This window comes from Hydra vulgaris, chromosome 03 (assembly GCF_038396675.1).
Source record: "Hydra vulgaris chromosome 03, alternate assembly HydraT2T_AEP".
NCBI lineage: Eukaryota > Metazoa > Cnidaria > Hydrozoa > Anthoathecata > Hydridae > Hydra > Hydra vulgaris.
Window position 1 is genome coordinate 52,960,193 of NC_088922.1, and position 17,604 is coordinate 52,977,796.

Consider the following 17,604-nt stretch of genomic DNA (forward strand, 5'->3'; position numbering starts at 1 on the left):
AGCGTTACCCTGCATCACAGAGATCCTAGGTGTTATAGGCCTTACCAATGACGATGTTAGTTTCTCCAAGCGTCTTAACACAAAAAAAGCATCAAATTGTCGGCCTATTGTTGTAGAATTCACATTACTAACAAAAAATTAGCTCTAAAAAACTCTCGCAAACTCGCTACACATGAGAATCTCAAGACATACAGAGTCAGTCCTGACTTGTCTCCTGCTGAAAGAGAACTTGAGTACCAACTACGCAAAGACCGCAACATTCGTAATGATAAACTACGTAATGATAACCGCTCCACTCCAACTAACTTGCAATAATATCAACACCAATCGCTTACCAACCATCTGTACCACTAATATGCGCTCACTCTGTAACAAAATTGAGATTTTTAATCAATTTCTCATAGATTCCAACATTGACATTGCCTGTTTAACTGAAACCTGGCTTAACCCCAGCGGTAAGCAAATTATTCATTCTCAAATCAATAATAATTACACTTGCATAAGCACTGAATGTCAAGATCGCATGGGTGGTGGTACTGTTATATTCATAAACAAAAAATACTAAGATAAAATAGAAAAAATAAAATTAACTACAGACTACTCATTTAACTTGGTGCCTAAACAAGAAATCGAACTAACAACCGCTCGTGTGTACCCAAAATTACTCCCTGGAGGATACTCTTCCTGCCTAGTTATATGTGCCTATATCCCGGTTTGGTCTAAAAGTGAGCAGCACAATGCATCTTATCAACTTGCACAACTCATTGAACCAGCCATAACTCATTACACAATCGGCAATAAACCACTAATATTTCTTGCAGAGGATCTAAATGGCTGCCCTACTGACTTTATTTGTTGTTCTCACCAACTCATTCATCTCAATACACACCCCACCAGAAAAACATCTATTCTTGACATCATCTTGAGTAACGCCCCTAAATGCTATGTGTCGAATACCCTTCCTTGTTTTGGTAATTCAGATAAGTAACTCAGTAATTTAGATAAGTAATTCGGATAAGTAATGCGGTAGTGGTGTAGTGGTAAAGCGCTCGCTTCATAGGCGAGAGGTTCCGAGTTCAATCCCCACCACGTCCCTGGTAGTACCACGCTTAATTTATTTCTCCTCGCAGCGGCCTTGTTCGTCAAGGTTCGTGTTTCGGAGTTATAGAATTGAGAGAGGGTTATAACCACTATTAAGTAGCCTCCTCATCTGTAGTGGCCTTCTTGGCCTTGAGGAGGTGAATTAACAAAAAAAAAAAAAAAAAAAAAATCAACCTTGTTGTAGTTAGTCAACCTCCTCTAAATCTCAATAAATCTACTTGCTCGGTTCCCCACAAGGTTGCTTACCGGTCAGGTAGAATTGCTGATACTGTTGCACTGATACAATCTACCAATATTGGAATCTTAGTAGATTCACCGTATGAAATACAAGTTGCTTGCAACAACTTTTGTCATTCTATACTCTCTGCCCAAGACATCTGCCAATCTCTAAAATCAACAACGCTCGTTAACCTTAAGCCTTGGATGACACCACTTATTCAAGACCTTATAAAAGAGCGTCAACAACTCTTTTTCTCCGGGTACTACAAAGAGTGGAAAGCACTTGCAAATCGAATTAGTAAACTAATTACCAAAAGAAAGAGAATCTATAACAGGCGTTTCACTACTGGAAAAACAGATTTTTGGCGTGAAATCAGTCTTGCTAATAAAGGTCAAATCACCACCCCTATCTCTGAGACACTAGCAAACCAATTAAATGATCATTTTCAAAGTGTTTAGACTGGCAAGAAACAACCCAGCCTCTCATGCTTCATTAACCGAGAAGCAAACCCTCTTTCTACCTCCATTTTTACTCTTAATAACATTGCCAACCAACACAGCAAACTCAAACCAGGTTCCTCAGGACCAGATGATCTCTCTCCATTTTACTTAAATCTGCTCGCTTTGAAATTGCCTCATCACTCTGTATTCTATTCAACTGCCTCATAGAAAACAGTTACCTACCTGACCAATGGAAATCAGCAAACATAACACCGATTCCAAAAATTTCTAACCCACACTCGTCTAATGACTATCGACCAATTGCCATTACATCCGCATTATGTAAAGTTTTTGAACATATTATTACCATATTCATTGTCCATCTCACCAAGCACTTATGGGTCTCAAACAAACAGTTTGGTTTCCTTCCAGGTTGAAGTACAATGGACGCTATTATTCAAATTATAGAGGACTGGAGTCATGCGAAAGATAACAACAAATCAATTTACGCAATATTCTTTGATTTTGAAAAAGCTTTTGATCTTGTCAGCCATGACAAGTTACTGTTAAATTTAGTGAACATTCTACCTAGCTGGCTCACCTCTTAGATCGCAGCTTACTTATCTAACCATCAACAAAGAATTAAAACAAATGATCACACCACTGACTGGATATGTATCGAAGCAGGTGTACTTCAGGGTAGTGTTCTAGGTCCAATCCTGTTCATTCTATTTATTTCCGACATTAACGTCTTTCTTCCACCTGAAACCATCCTTGAAAAATATGCTGATGACATACTGACCTATATAATTAATGATAAAGTTCCTACCAACCTACTTCAATCCATTGTTGATGGCTCTTTGGTCTAAGGTAAACGGAATGAAACTTAATGACCCAAAATGTAAAATCACAAGAATTATTCCAAGTTGCTCTGAAATTCAAGCTTTACCATCCATTGTACTCAATAATACTGAACTTGAAATAGTCAGCAGCTACAAATACCTTGGAATCATGCTCAATGAGAATATTGATTGGATGAACAATGGACAAAAGTTCACAACAATATAAAATCAATACCATATCTGCTCAAATGTCTTAAGCAAATTGGACACACTCAGCCAAACCTTTTACAGGTCTACCGATCTTACGCTATTAGCCACTTGATATATAGTTATATATGACTTAATTTAGTGGTTATAGGATGGCATGGGTCTGCAAGGATCTTTTTAAGTATATTAATACAGATCCTCTTCAATGTAAGTAACTCTTCAATGTCAAAAATAATATTGAAGCTGCTTGAATTGGTTACATCAATTTCAATAATTTGCAAGGCATTTTTATGAAAATGTTGGATCTCTCTTTTTGCAGCAGCACTGCACGAAGTGAGAATAGGAGCATACAAGAGGTGAATTAAACAATCACAAATTGTGATGGGCCAAAGCCATTTAGCAATCTTGAAAAAATATTATTTGAAGCAATCGCTAATTTTTTTTCATTCACCTATACACCTGCCAATTTTTAATAAAATTTGGCAGGTGCATAAATGAAAATGATAAATGAAAAACTTTAAAAAAAAAAGGATTTAAAAAAAAACATATCTTAGACATAAGCTTAATTACAGAACTATGACAAAATTTTGACATCAATAAACTTGTTAAATTGTTAATTAAACCACAGAAATAAAGCTCAACTATTCTAATTTCTAAAAATAATCTATGTTGATAACAAACACTAAAAAGTTATTTCACAAAACAACTCTCTATTACACTAACTCTAAAGAGACTACAAAAAACATGGCACAAAATTTTGACCCAAAATTCTGAAACAAGCAATAACTTATCCAAGATTGAGGATTTAGCGCAATTATCAATGTGTAAACTTTCACTGACATCAGATAAACAACTGCTAATCATAACAGTCTTAAAGAATTAAGCAGTGATCAAATATTTTAAATAAAAGAAATCGTTAAATAAGATAAAAACTACTTTCATATCTTATTTAAATCTTATTCAATATTTTCTTACAAATTTAATGCTTGTAACTCTTTTGCAGATATGTATATTAAATTTAAGACAGAAGAGTTTAAAAATATATAAAAACTAATTTAAACTTTTTATAGTTATTTTAAAACAAAACAAAAAAACTCTAATAACTTATTTTAAAATTTTTAATATTATTTTTATTATTAATTAACTAACTTTTTTCAACTTCTTTTTTTAATTTCTAAAATTTAAATTTCTAAATAAATAATTACTTAAATTTTCACACTAAACAAAAATCGATATTAATTAGTTGATTTTATTTTTTAACTTTATTTTTTATTTATAATCCTTAAATTACCTAGTGTTTAAAAAAACAATAGTTAAAAATATGTAAGTTTTGACTGTTATTATATTTGCAGTAGTAAATTTATTGTTTTGTTTTTTCATTAACTTTTGCAATATGATAAATTGACCGTTTTATTAAAACTAACTAATTTTTAATAAACTAAGAATTTAATGACCAGATATATTTCTGGATATTGCAATTCGCGATTACTTAATTTAAGCCTTGTGATAAGTTAGTAGTAGATATACCTCCTCAAGAGCTGTTGATGGGTTTGTTCAACCATCTGGCTAAATATACCATATCTTTTTAACCAAAGTTTAAAGATTGGACAAGGGAGATAAATGAATTGCGACTATAGGGGAAGTTATGATGGAAATGCAAACTTGATTGAAGAAACTTGAAGAAAGATTGGAACTTCCAATCTTTCTCGGAAACCATATATCAAATCAGTTGCAAAATTAGCATCTGCGAAGGTTGCATCTCTTTATCGAGCTCGTCACTTTTTTACTTCAGATTCTATTCTCTATCTCTATAAATCTCAAATCCGGCCTTGTATGGAATATTGTTGCCATATCTGGGGCGGATCCTCTAATGATGCCCTTTCTCTTTTAGACAAGGTGCAAAAACGCGTTGTAAACATAGTTGGACCTGCTCTTGCAGCCAACCTCCAACCATTATCACATTGTTGTAATGTTGCTTCTCTTTCTCTTTTCTGCAAATACTATAATGGGCACTGCTCTAAAGAGCTAGCATCTCTTGTGCCATCTACTATAGTTCATTCTTGTGTTACTCGTCATTCAATTAAGTGTCATCCTTTTTCTGTGACTGTTCCTAAGTGCTCCAAAAACGCTTATTCGTCTAGTTTTTTTCCTTGAACATCAGCTCTTTGGAATTCTCTTCCTTCATCTTGCTTTCCTGACTCATATAATTTGCAATCTTTTAAGTCGTCTGTCAATCGTTATCTTGCTCTACAATCTTCATCTTTTTTCTTTCAGTAACTTCCAACTTTAATTAGTGGTTGCTTGCAGCCTTGTTGGAAGCAAAGATCTTTAAAAAAAAAAAAATTAGAGTTATATTGAAAAGAGTGGATCATTTGGCCCAAAGAATACCTAATCTTCTTCCATTTATTGACACTCCTTGAAAGTTTGACAGGGTTGTACACAGTATGTTTGGGAATAATTACTGACATTTGTAAAGAACCTAGATGATTTTGAGAAGAGTTATAAATTTTGCAGGAGTACTATGACCAAGTAGTGGGTAAAGTACTGACAGTAGCATGGAAAGTACATGCAACCACTGCCCATGTTAAATTATTCATTGAAAGACATAGAGTGTCATCGGAAAGATTCTGTGAACGGACTTCAGAATCAGCTAATGCTAAAATGAAAACAACAGTAAAATCATTTTGGGTTGCTCAGAGCAACAAAAAATGATTTTGTCACATCTGCAAAAGAATTGTTTCTAGTTATACTGCCAACACTCTATAATATTTCAACAACTGATATGTTAACATTTTTTAACTGCCAATCAGTTTAAAAATTTTGTTAGAATTTGATTTAATGAAATACATATTTTGATTTATATTTATGAGTTATTTAAAAAAAAAAGAAGAAACAAGAACAATTTTGGTTCACAGAAGCGGATATTATAAATGATTGGATTTTATTTGTTGAATTCAATATAGGATTGAAATTCTAAGACCACTTTGATTAGTTCAGTTTTAAAGTTTCTTAGAGTAAAAGTGTACCTAGAATTCTGATAAGACAATGTTTACAGGCTTGGTTGGGAAGCAGGAGCGATCGCTCTCGATTACTGACCTCGGAAATAATATTTAGTTGCAAAAAACTAGCCAGGTTTTGCAGTCATTTTGAGAGCATTTAAGTTTATTATGTCCATAAAACAAAAAAATTTTGTTTTACAGACATACATGGAAACATACATAAACTTGAATGTTCTCAAAACATCTTGGTGCGGAAGAATAAAAAGAATACTCTTGAACACTAAAGACCCGCCAAATCTACAAACACACTAATTCTATTAGTTCAAAAAATACGCTGACTAAGCAAAAAAAAGTTCTTGAGTTTTCTGTTTAATTGTTTTAAAAATTGTATTATTCTAAATTTGTTGATATTTCTAGCATAAATTGTTTTATGAACATATATCAAACGAACTAATACTTTAATACTATGGCTCATTCTCGGATCCACATCTGCAGAGCCGTAAATCTTTTAAACTATTATTAATTGTTTACAAAAACAAATGTTTTAAATAAATATTTTTTTAAATTTTGAAAGTTTATTATGTATTATTGATTTTTATTAGTATATTCTTATTTTTTATTTAAAAAGTATGTATTTTTTATGTAAATGTAATTTTGTGTATCTATTTTTTATTCTAAAGTAGTCTTTTAAAGCAATTTTTACAATTTATTTTGTAAACAAAAAGACTTTCAACAATAATTGCGTTTTCAATGAAATTGTTAATAATCATCGAAGTTAATAAAACTAATTATGAAATAAACATAAAAGAAGTTTCTGGTTACTAAACTCAATCATACATAAAGTAACTCGCGCTATATATATATATATATATTTAGAAAGTTATTAAATATAAAGAAAAGTTCTTAATTTCTTAGATATTAGTTTACTAGCTCTAAGTATTTTCGCTTCAGTTGTCATTCTTACAAACTCTTTATACTTAAAGTTACTTTTTTCTGTTTTAAATACGAATTTAAATACTAATTAAAATTAAAAAACCCACTCACTATACATCATCAGTGATGTGATATTGTGAAGCAATTCCGCTTCCTCTTCATAAGGTACTTTTAACCTTTTTAGTTGATTTAATTTTTACAGTAACTCAATGATTTAATTATTTGATTTGTTCATCTTACTAAGAAGAATTGTTTCAATTATATTAAAATTTTCACGCAAAACATAGTTGTTATTTAAAAAAATAACTTTTTTATTTATAAAATAATTTAAATAAATAAAATAAAGCTTAAATAAAACTAAAGCTAGCGTTAGTTTTATTAGAATCTTTTTAGACTTTTTGGGGCCGGGGGCTATTTTTATATTGGAGGCCTTTTTATGTGCCACAACATAAAAATGATAAAAAAAAGTCTTCTTGACTATTGCGGGGCCCAGGGCTATAGCCCCCTTTTACCCCAACCCTCCTTAATCCACCACTGGATAAAAGACACGAGTATATAAATAAAAATTATATTCAACTCTTTAATAAATAAAAGAACATTTGTTTCCTTATGAAGCAATCATAAGTTGTTACTTTATATAAAAAATGTCGCATAATTTTATAAAAAAATTATAAAAGAGCAATGTTTCAAAAATATTAACACGTAATTTGCTTTAAGTTTTTTCGCGTTAAAAGTTATTTTCTTTTTCTAGTTTATTTTTTTTTGTAATTGTCTCTCATCGGTCCAAATAATGTTCTTTGTGCTTTTTTTTGTTTTTTGAAATGGTCTCAAAACGACTAAAAAATCTGGCCAGTTCGCAACTAAATATTATTCCTGTGGTCAGTTATCAAGCGCTTCCCAACCAAGCCTGTGTTTAGAACCTCAAAACCCGTTAAATCAACGGTACTGTACATTTTTTTTTTAAATTCACCTCCCCAAGGCTTGGTTATTACCCTCTCTTAACTCTATAACTCTGAAACACGAACCTTGAGGAACAAGACCACTGCACAGAGAAACAAGTCGAGAATAGAATACATATAGAGAATACACAATTTAAAGTACTGTAAAAAAGATAAATATCTCGAAATGTGATAAATTTACAATTTTCCAAAAACTTCTGGGCAACTCCCAAGACCTTATACTGACGATCTGTGGTCAGGAGTAATTTGTAGTAAAGTCTGTTTTTGTTAATTCTTGCTGTTATATTAAAAACAACTTTTTCTTAACTCTTGCTATTATAAAACATAATTGATTGCATTAATTAGAGTGCTACATTTCTTGACCATGAACATGATTCAAAGCATTAAACTAATTGATTTAATTTGTTTTACATCAACAGAATTTATGTGTGAGTTAAAACTTTTAACCAACTTTAAATAAACTATATTTATACCAAAGGACTGAGACCAAGATATTGATAATATGATAACAATAACAATAATAATAACAATATTATTAATAATGATAACAACTACAATAACAATATTGTGAGAGGAAAGAAGATTTTAAAAAAGGCTAATAAAACCGACAATCAAAATTAAAATATAATAATAAACAGATAAATAGCACCAAATATATTAGACATCTCACACAAAAAAAAAAACACTGAACATATGTAAAAAAAAAGCAAAATAATTAAAGCATATGAATCTTTTTAAAAATGTATTTAAATAACAGTAACAGAAAAATTCAACATATATGCAAACAGAAAAGCTGACAACAGATACTAACTTCCAATACTATTTTGAAACAAATTTCAGAGTTAATGGTATTTAATAGTCTTGATGAATTTATGTTATTTAATGGCCTAAAATTCATTTCTTTTCTTTTACTTTAATAAAATATAAATACATCAATAGTGATCTGCAAAACAAGTTCATTGCTTTAACTCTTTCATGTCATATTTAAATAAGAAATAAAACGGCATTGTAAAAACTTGTCCAAACCACATAAACATAGAACCACAAATGTTAAGCATAAAAATAAAATATCAATAAAACGCAAATAAAGCGTATAGTCAGAATTGCTATATGTGCCACACATTCTACATATTGGGCATTAAGTGTAGCTCTTAAGTGTATAATATATCAATATATAAAGTAAAATTTACATTATGTATACTATTGTTACTGCTATGCATTATTACTGGTGTAATTTATTATTTTTTCTTATATAGACTATTACAATTATAGCTCTTTTGAGCCAATATGAAATCGCCGGGCGGTAATTTTATGTCAAATGACCCAGGTCATGTCACTATACATCTTAGATTTTGCTGATTTTTATACAGTTGAGAGTGCTTAGTAAAATAAGAATTTATTCAAATTTTTAGGCTCTGGCTCCAAGAAGATCCTGAAATATGATTATTTTACTTTTAGCATATACTGGCAACATTTATTTAGAGGTCTCAAGTCACATAACATTAAAAATATTTAGTTTTTTTACTTTAAAACTTGTAACTGGTTGTTTTGGGGGATGACAAATCAAATGGAATGATCAGAAGTGTAAAAATTATTATCAAGTACATGTAATTATCAATTTAAATAAGTCTAGGCAATTTTTTATATACCGATTTTTAATGCTCAAGAAACCCATGTGGCCTTGATGATATCAAAAAAAAAAATTATTACACATTCTATATTCATTGATCTTTCAAAAAATATAAAGATTTTGATCTGCAAGTATATGATTTCCATATATGGATAATGAGGCACGGTCCCCACTTTTTTGTAGCAGAATATTGCAATTGACTTTTCACTATTTTCCAGACTAGCTGGAGCTCTGAAATTTGTGGCATTTCTGTAGTGCCAATTAACATGCATGTTAGAGTTGTTTTCAGGGCCAAAGACACCGGGGAAGGGGGTTGGGTCATGGGTCCACTTTTTTGAAGAAGGACCTTGTGATAGATTTTTCATTACTTTTCAGACAAACTGGAGCTCCGAAACTTTCAGTATTTGTGTTGTCCTGATCAATGTGTGTTAAAATTTTTTCCTGGGTAGATGACCAGAGGGTCCATGACCTGCCCACTTATTTTCTCAAAAGAAATTTATTATTTTTTTTTTTTTTTGCATTTTTAATAAAGCAAAGATGATATTGTCTTCAAAATTTTTTTGTTTGTACTTGTTCTGTTTTATTTAATTTACGAAATAAAATAGAAAAATATAAAGTGTAAAAATTGTGTTAAGATTTGCTTAGATGTGTCAATGGTCAAAGTATACATACTTCCAGTTGTTGTTACAGGTGCATCAATCGTACAAATTATATTGGTAATTGGAACCCAACACTCATCTGCTCTAGATGGCCAGAAAAGTTTGTTAAAAGGATGGTGCATAAATATTACCATAACATCTTGCCCATACCACTCCAATCAAACGTATCATATTTACACAGAACAAATTCACCAAATTTCATTGCATTGATGTTAATTTTCAATGTGTTGATTTTATTTTGCTGATTAGATTAAATATTTTGAATATCAGAAAAAGAAAACATGCCTGTTATACTAAAATTTTCACTTGTTCAATTAAAACTAATAGTATCTATAGATTCTGAGTTAAAATGATGATAGCTCCTAAGTACAGGAATTGTTCTACCTAGCTAAAACATTTTTTTCAAAGTGTTGCGCAATTCTGTTAGTCTTTTTTTTTCAATTTTGACAAAAGTAAACCCTTAAATATTTTTTGCACAGCAGTCAAGCATTTTATTACATTCAATATCATTTATGGGGCTTTGTAAACTTGCATTTGCAATTGATTATTTTACAGTGCCACTAATACCATCACATAGTGACTTAACATGACTTGTAGCAAAAATGTCCACCCTGCATCAATATCAAAATCATCTTTATGGAGACAGATATCGTAAAAGTTTTTGTAGTTTTTTATACTGTGCAGCACAACCATAAATAAAAAATCTTTTAAATATTAGAATGATTTTCTTTTAAATACTTTTAAATACTTTTAACTAGTTGTGTCTTAACTTCATACACAAAACCAATGCCATGCACATTATCTTCTGACATAAAGCAAAATGACTTTCTTTTAAGCCGGTCAATTTCACTTAATAAATAAAAGGCAACGGGGTTTAACATGCATGGACTTTGGCACCAATGGTAACTTTAGATTTTATCTTGAATCACAAACATGCAGTTTTCTGCAAAAGATGATAAGCAGTCTTTTGCCAAATTTTCCTTTTGTTACCTTAGGTATCTTGCTTGACATTTTGCAATGTAGGAATGAACTGTTAACTTGTTCATTGTCTTTGATAACATCAATTTGTATTCTTTAATTGTTGTTGTCTGACAGATCAATGTTGTTAAATCTGTTTTCTTTGGGATTCAAAAAGTTTTAAATAATACAATGTAAAGTTCTGTTAAAATCATTACTTTAGATGATTTGCAAGTATATGTTTTTAATCCATATACTTGCTAATCAAAAATCTTATAAACATACATACTTCCTTAAAACATTTTAAGAAAGATAATTGAATACAGAATGATTAAAAACCGAATGGAACAAATATAAACAAAAAATTTTTTGAAGACAACATTTTCAAAATTATTTTTACTTTATTTAAAATACAAAAAAAAAAAAATTTCACATAGTGGGCATGACCCCTATTGCCTCAGCCTTATGGACCCTCTGGTCATCTACCCAGGGACCCTCAGGTCATCTACCCATCTACCAAAAATTTTAACATGCATTGATCAGGACTACAGAAATGCTGAAAGTTTCAGAGCTCCAGTTTGTCTGAAAAGTAGTAAAAAATCTATCACAAGGTTCTTCTTCAAAAAAGTGGACCCATGACCCTCCCCCAGTGTCTTTGGCCCTGAAAACAACTCTAACATGCATGTTCATTGGCACTACAGAAATGCCAAAAATTTCAGAGCTCCAACTAGTCTGGAAGTTAGTGAAAAGTCAATTGCAATATTCTGCTACAAAAAAGTGGGAACCATGCCCATTATCCATAAATGGAAATCATATACTTGCAGATCAAAATCTTTATATTTTTTGAAAGATCAATAAATATAGAATGATGTATAATATATATTTTTGTGATATCATTGAGGCCACATGGGTTTCTTGAGCATCAAAATCTGGTATATAAAAAATTGCTTAAATTTATTTAAATTAAATACAACTACTTAAAAATAATTTTTTACATTTCTGATAATTTCATTGGATTTGCCACCCCTGAAAATGGCTTGGTACAAATTTTTAAATAAAAATATCAAATATTTTTAAAGTTATGTGACTTGAAACCTTTAAATGAATGTTGCAGTTCTAAGTGGACAAGAGGGGCCTGGCCGGTACCTGCTAAATGTAAAATGGTCATATTTCAGGATCTTCTTGGAGCCAGAGGCTAAATTTTTCAAAGAATTCTTATTTTAATAAGTACTCTCAACTGTATAAAAATCAGTAAAATCTGAGATATAGGGTGACATTTTTAAAATTTCTGGGTCATTTGACATGAAATTACCCCAGGAATAGTGCAAAACTGCATAACTAACATTGGCTACTATAATTAGATATTATTAATTTTAACACCAAATATCTATTGTTGGCATTACAAAAAACATGAATAATACTCTTTATACTAAAATGAGCCCCAAATCTGTTGAAATAAAAAAATATATAAAGTTTTAACTTTCTCCAGTAAAAAATCTGCAGTGCAGATACAGGGTATTATCGTATGTTAGTTACATGGTTTTGCATTATCCTCGACGATATCTGATTAGTCATCATAGTTTATAGACTCAGCATAGATTCTAACTTACCAGATGCAGCAAGAACATACAACCATAGGTTCAAACGTTTAACAACTTTATAAGTACAGTTACTGATACTAAGATGAAGCTTAATCTACTAACTAATCATACTGAAACTATTGTGTATGAACATATTTCAGAGTGTGATGAGTTTGAGCATGCACCAAGTGTACTTAATTCTAATTATATAAAACCAAAGAATGAAATATTTGCCTGACGTATTTTATTTATACTTAGGCAAAAATTTGGTGAAACGATTGACAAATTCCTAAATGAGCTAAAGAACTTATCTAAAGACTGTGAGTTTAGTGCTGTTAGCATAGAGCAGTACAAATCTGAAATAATTCGTAATGCTTTTATAAATGCATTGCTTTCTAACATTATACGCCAAAGTTTATTAAAAAACAAGACATTAGACTTTACATCAGCCCTTTGACCATACAATAACTTTTCACTAACACTGCATCTGTTTAGAAAATAAATTCCTGCAAATATCATCTTTTTTTTTTAACATCTTCACTTCCAGCAAGGCTGCAAGCAACCACTAATAAAGTTGGAAGTTACTGGAAAAGAAAAAGTGAAATTTATAAAGTAAGATAACAATTAACAGATGACTTGAAAGATTGCAAACTGCATGAATCAGGAAAACAAGATGTAGGGAGCAAATTCTAAAGAACTGATGTTCAAAGAAAAAAACTAGATGAATATGAATTTTTGGAGCTCTTAGGAATAGTCCCAGTAAAAGGATGAGAGATATTTGAATAACGAGTAACAAGAGAATGAATTTCAGTAGATGGCACAAGAGACGTTTGCTTTTTAGAGCAGCACCCATGACTAAAGGAAGCAAAATTGCGATGATGTGACAATGGTTCGAGGTTGGCTGCAAGAGCAGGTCCAACTATGTTTACAATCTGTTTTTGGACTTTGTCTAAAAGAGAAAGAGCATTCGAAGATCTGCTTCATATATGGCAACAGTATTCCATACAAGGACAGATTTGAGATTTATAGAGATATAGAATTGAATCCAGAGTAAGAAAGTGGCAAGCAGGACAAAAAGATGCAACCTTAACAGATGCTAATTTTGCAATGGATTTAATATATGGTTTCCAAGAAAGATTGGATGTAAGAGTTAATCCTAGAAGATGAAAAGTAGATGACTCATCGAGTACATTACTGTTCATAAATATAGGAAAATTTAGGTTGTAACAATTAGTTAAAAAACAAATTATTTTTATCTGAGTTAAATCTTAGTTAAATTTGAGTTAATCTACAAGTGATGCCATTATTTATAACAGTAATCTGTAGCTGCTGCAGTAAAATCAAAACATTCGTGTTGGTTTTATGGAAACATGTGACATCAACATAACGAATGTCCTGCTTGTGAAACTACCTGTCATAAATATAAAAAGATGGGTCATTTTGAAATACTTTGTCGATCTTCTAATTTCCCAGCAGCCATCTCTAAAATTAAGGATAATTACTACTGTTCCACTATCTCAGCCTCAACCAGTTCTCTCTTCCGAGTACGCCACAAAATTACTATTAATGACAAATATAGAGCAGAAGCCTTGATTGATAGTGGAAGCGCAAATAAAAATTTCATTGATAATAAACTAATAAATTTACTCAATTTATTTATAAAAGTTATTTATAAAAAGAATGTGATTAGAATGGCATTAGCTCCTATACCATTCCAATTTTATGTTTCAATAACTTTTCAAAACAAAATCTATAATAAAGTCAAACTGCATGTGCTAGATTACTTATCTAGCACATGCAGATAAGTAATCTAGCACATAGACAAGAGCTGCAAAGGATATAGATGGTTATTTTCCACAATATTGACCTATTGCCACTAAATCTCGGCATTATTCTCAAATAGATAGAAAATTTATTAAATATGAAACCCATCATTTGGTTGAATCAGAAATAATAGAGCAAAGCAAACTGTGGTAATACACTAGAATGCCTTTTGGAATTTCCAATGAATCAGCATGTTTGCAACACAAAATAGACAACTTTCTTAAGGCCTATTAACTAACTGGCTGCTTTCCATTTATTAATAACATTACTCTAAGTGGTAATATCCAGAAAGAGCATGAAGCAAATTTGGCTAAATTTAGAATAGCTGCCAAAGTTGCTAGATTTTCATTTAATGAGAAGTGTGAATTCTCAACTGACACATTAATTTTTTGTGTTATCGTATATCGTATGGTCCTTTAAAACCTAATCCTTAGCGGCTTGGCCCTCTTATTAAGTTACCTCTACTTAATATCGTTAAGTCTCTACAACAGATCAGAATAATTCTGATAAAACTTAATCTTTGAATTGTATTACCCAATTCTCACTCAACCAAAAACAAATTATAGCATTTAAAAACTTTAAAAATGAGCTTGTTCAATCTTCTATGCAAACCATTGATAAGAATATCCATTTTACTATAAACTGATGCTTCAGATTTTTCCACATCAGCCACACTTATGATTAAAAATTAAACAGTAAAATAAAGAATGATAAGAAAATAGCCTTGTCTCCATATTTGTTCGATGTTCATTATACTCCAGGGAAATGTAACAGTAGTCCAGATACATTATCTTGTGTTTGGTGTGCAGCAATAAGTTCAGAGCCACTATGTGATTGCATCCTGCACTTTGCCACCCTGGAATTACTAGTGGAAGATGTAAGGCAAATATGCAGAGATTGTAGAACATGGAATAAAATAAAACCAAAATATTATCATCCAAATCCTATGCACCTAATTAAAGCAACTCAGCATTTTGAACATATATCTATAGATTATAAGAGACCATTACCTTCTTTACCTCCTGAATACTCACATTTTCCTTTTGCCTATCCAGTTAAAGATATGACAACTCAGACAATAAGTAACTATTTAGCTGATCTATTTTCCATGTTTAGTATGCCAAGCTATGTTCATTCAGATTGTGGATCATCATTAATTTTTTCTGAACTAAGAGTGGTTCTTCGCAAAAGGTATTGAGACTCACAGGACAACCCCCCCCCCCCTTATAACTGGAAATGGTCAAGTGGTCAATACTACTAACTCTTAAATCTCAAAATCTACCATTATTATTCTAGAAAAGTGTTAACAACAACATAAAGTGGCTGGGTTTAATAGGAGAAAATAAACATTGTGATTGTAAAAAAACTATGGTACATGTACATTGTATAATATAAATTTATGGTATACAGCCCTTGGAATTAAGGTAAATGAGGTTGGCAATAATTTGGCAACCTTAATCTGTTAGAAGTTGGTATTAGGTCAAAAAAAAATACTTGACACAAAGGTTTTACCCTAAAACATAGAAACGAAGTCAGCAATTTCTTGCTGACCTAAAACACTTCTAGGTTGGCAGTTAGGTTGGTATTGCCAAATGCCAGCCCTAATTCTAAAGGCTGGGTATATGTACATTGCAATTCTAAAAAAAAAATGTTAGCAATATTTTTAGATATTCAAATACTGGGGAAAATCATACCAGATCACCATGCACAATATTGTATTAATGACAAAATATTTTTATATGTATTCTTAGTAAACTTTCAAAACTACAAAATAATGTTATTGACTTTATTTTAAAAATAATACCTTGAACAGTTTTTCCAAGATAATCACCTCTTCTTTCTTTTTCAATTACTTTTTGATAAATTTTTCCAGTTGTAATATTATTGTCCCTATGTAACTGAATATTTAAAAAACGCTCATAGTTTCCAAGATCTAAATCAACTTCACTTCCATCATCCAAAACAAAAACCTCACCTTTAATGAAATAAATAGTTAAAAACAAAGTCAATAATTATCATAACAATAACAATAGTAATAAGACAACTATAGGGAGAAAAAATAGAAGAAAAAAAAGATTTTTAAGTACATCATTTACCATGCTCATATGGCGAAAATGTCCCTGCATCAATATTTAAATAGGGATCTATTTTAATTGCAGTAACATTAAATCCACTAGCTTTTAATATTGCTCCAACACTGCTTGAAATGACACCTTTTCCAACACCACTTATAACACCTCCAGTAACAATTAAATACTTCATTTTTATTTCAAACTTAAAATAAGTAGACATCATAAGAAACATTTTTATTTGTAAACAGTATTCAAACATGCAGTTTGAAAACGTAATTTTAAATAAAAACAAACTTTGAAAGTTTTTAAAATGAACTTAATTTATTTAAAACACTATAGGGATAAGGAAAAACATCTTTTATCAAAAGCTTATAATCTAAAATATTTGTCTCAGGGTCAATTTTAAACTTAATATTAACTTAAAAAGAATCTTTGAGCATTATAAATAAAAATTTTCTTAATTCTTGACTTATTTAAGTCGAAATATATTAAAGACTCAGATATAGACTGTATTAAATATACCAAACCAAACTATGATATAGACTGTACCAAATGTACCAAAAGAAATATAATAATTTTTTTCATAAATGAGAATAAGCTTCAGATTTGAAAACTGAAAAGCAACATAAACATATAAAACATATAATAATATTATATATTATTATTATGTATATATATATATATATATATATATATATATATATATATATATATATATATATATATATATATATATATATATATATATATATATATATATATGTATATACACACACACACACACACACACACACACACACACACACACACACACACACACACACACACACACACACACACACACATTTATTTATATAAAATATTACAGGGCTGAAAACACGAGTTAATTTTAACATATACATTTCCATAACATGTTTTTCAGAGCACGTGAGAATTTTGTAAGTCGGTATTTTCTTTGTATCCCGCTGTGACGCTAAACAAATAAATAAGTTCTTAAAATATTAATGCCGAACTTGAAAATTTCATATCAAAAGATTTTTAACTACGATTTGAAGCTATTCAAATCGAAGACTTCGATTTGAAGGCTTCAAATTGAAGTTAGAAAATCTTTAAATCAACAATTACATTGCTTTTTGTAAAAAATCTATATAACCTAGATTCTTTAATGGTTTACTAAAGGC

General features: G+C 30.5%; 2 protein-coding genes across 2 annotated transcripts in view; one reads left to right on the forward strand and one right to left on the reverse strand.

The window, feature by feature from the left end:
- The window catches only part of LOC100207149 (CTP synthase 1), a 51,931-nt gene extending 35,303 nt beyond the window's left edge, over window positions 1–16,628 (reverse strand). Inside the window, exons 1-2 of the mRNA XM_065793660.1 lie at window positions 16,448–16,628; window positions 16,156–16,326 (exon numbers count right to left, since the gene is read on the reverse strand). Of these exons, the coding sequence (XP_065649732.1) occupies window positions 16,156–16,326; window positions 16,448–16,613 (337 nt within the window). The 5' untranslated portion in view covers window positions 16,614–16,628. The remainder of the gene's footprint in view (window positions 1–16,155; window positions 16,327–16,447) is intronic.
- The window catches only part of LOC100201910 (PC3-like endoprotease variant A), a 99,276-nt gene that overhangs the window by 475 nt on the left and 81,197 nt on the right, over window positions 1–17,604 (forward strand). The gene's annotated exons all lie outside the window — the stretch shown is intronic.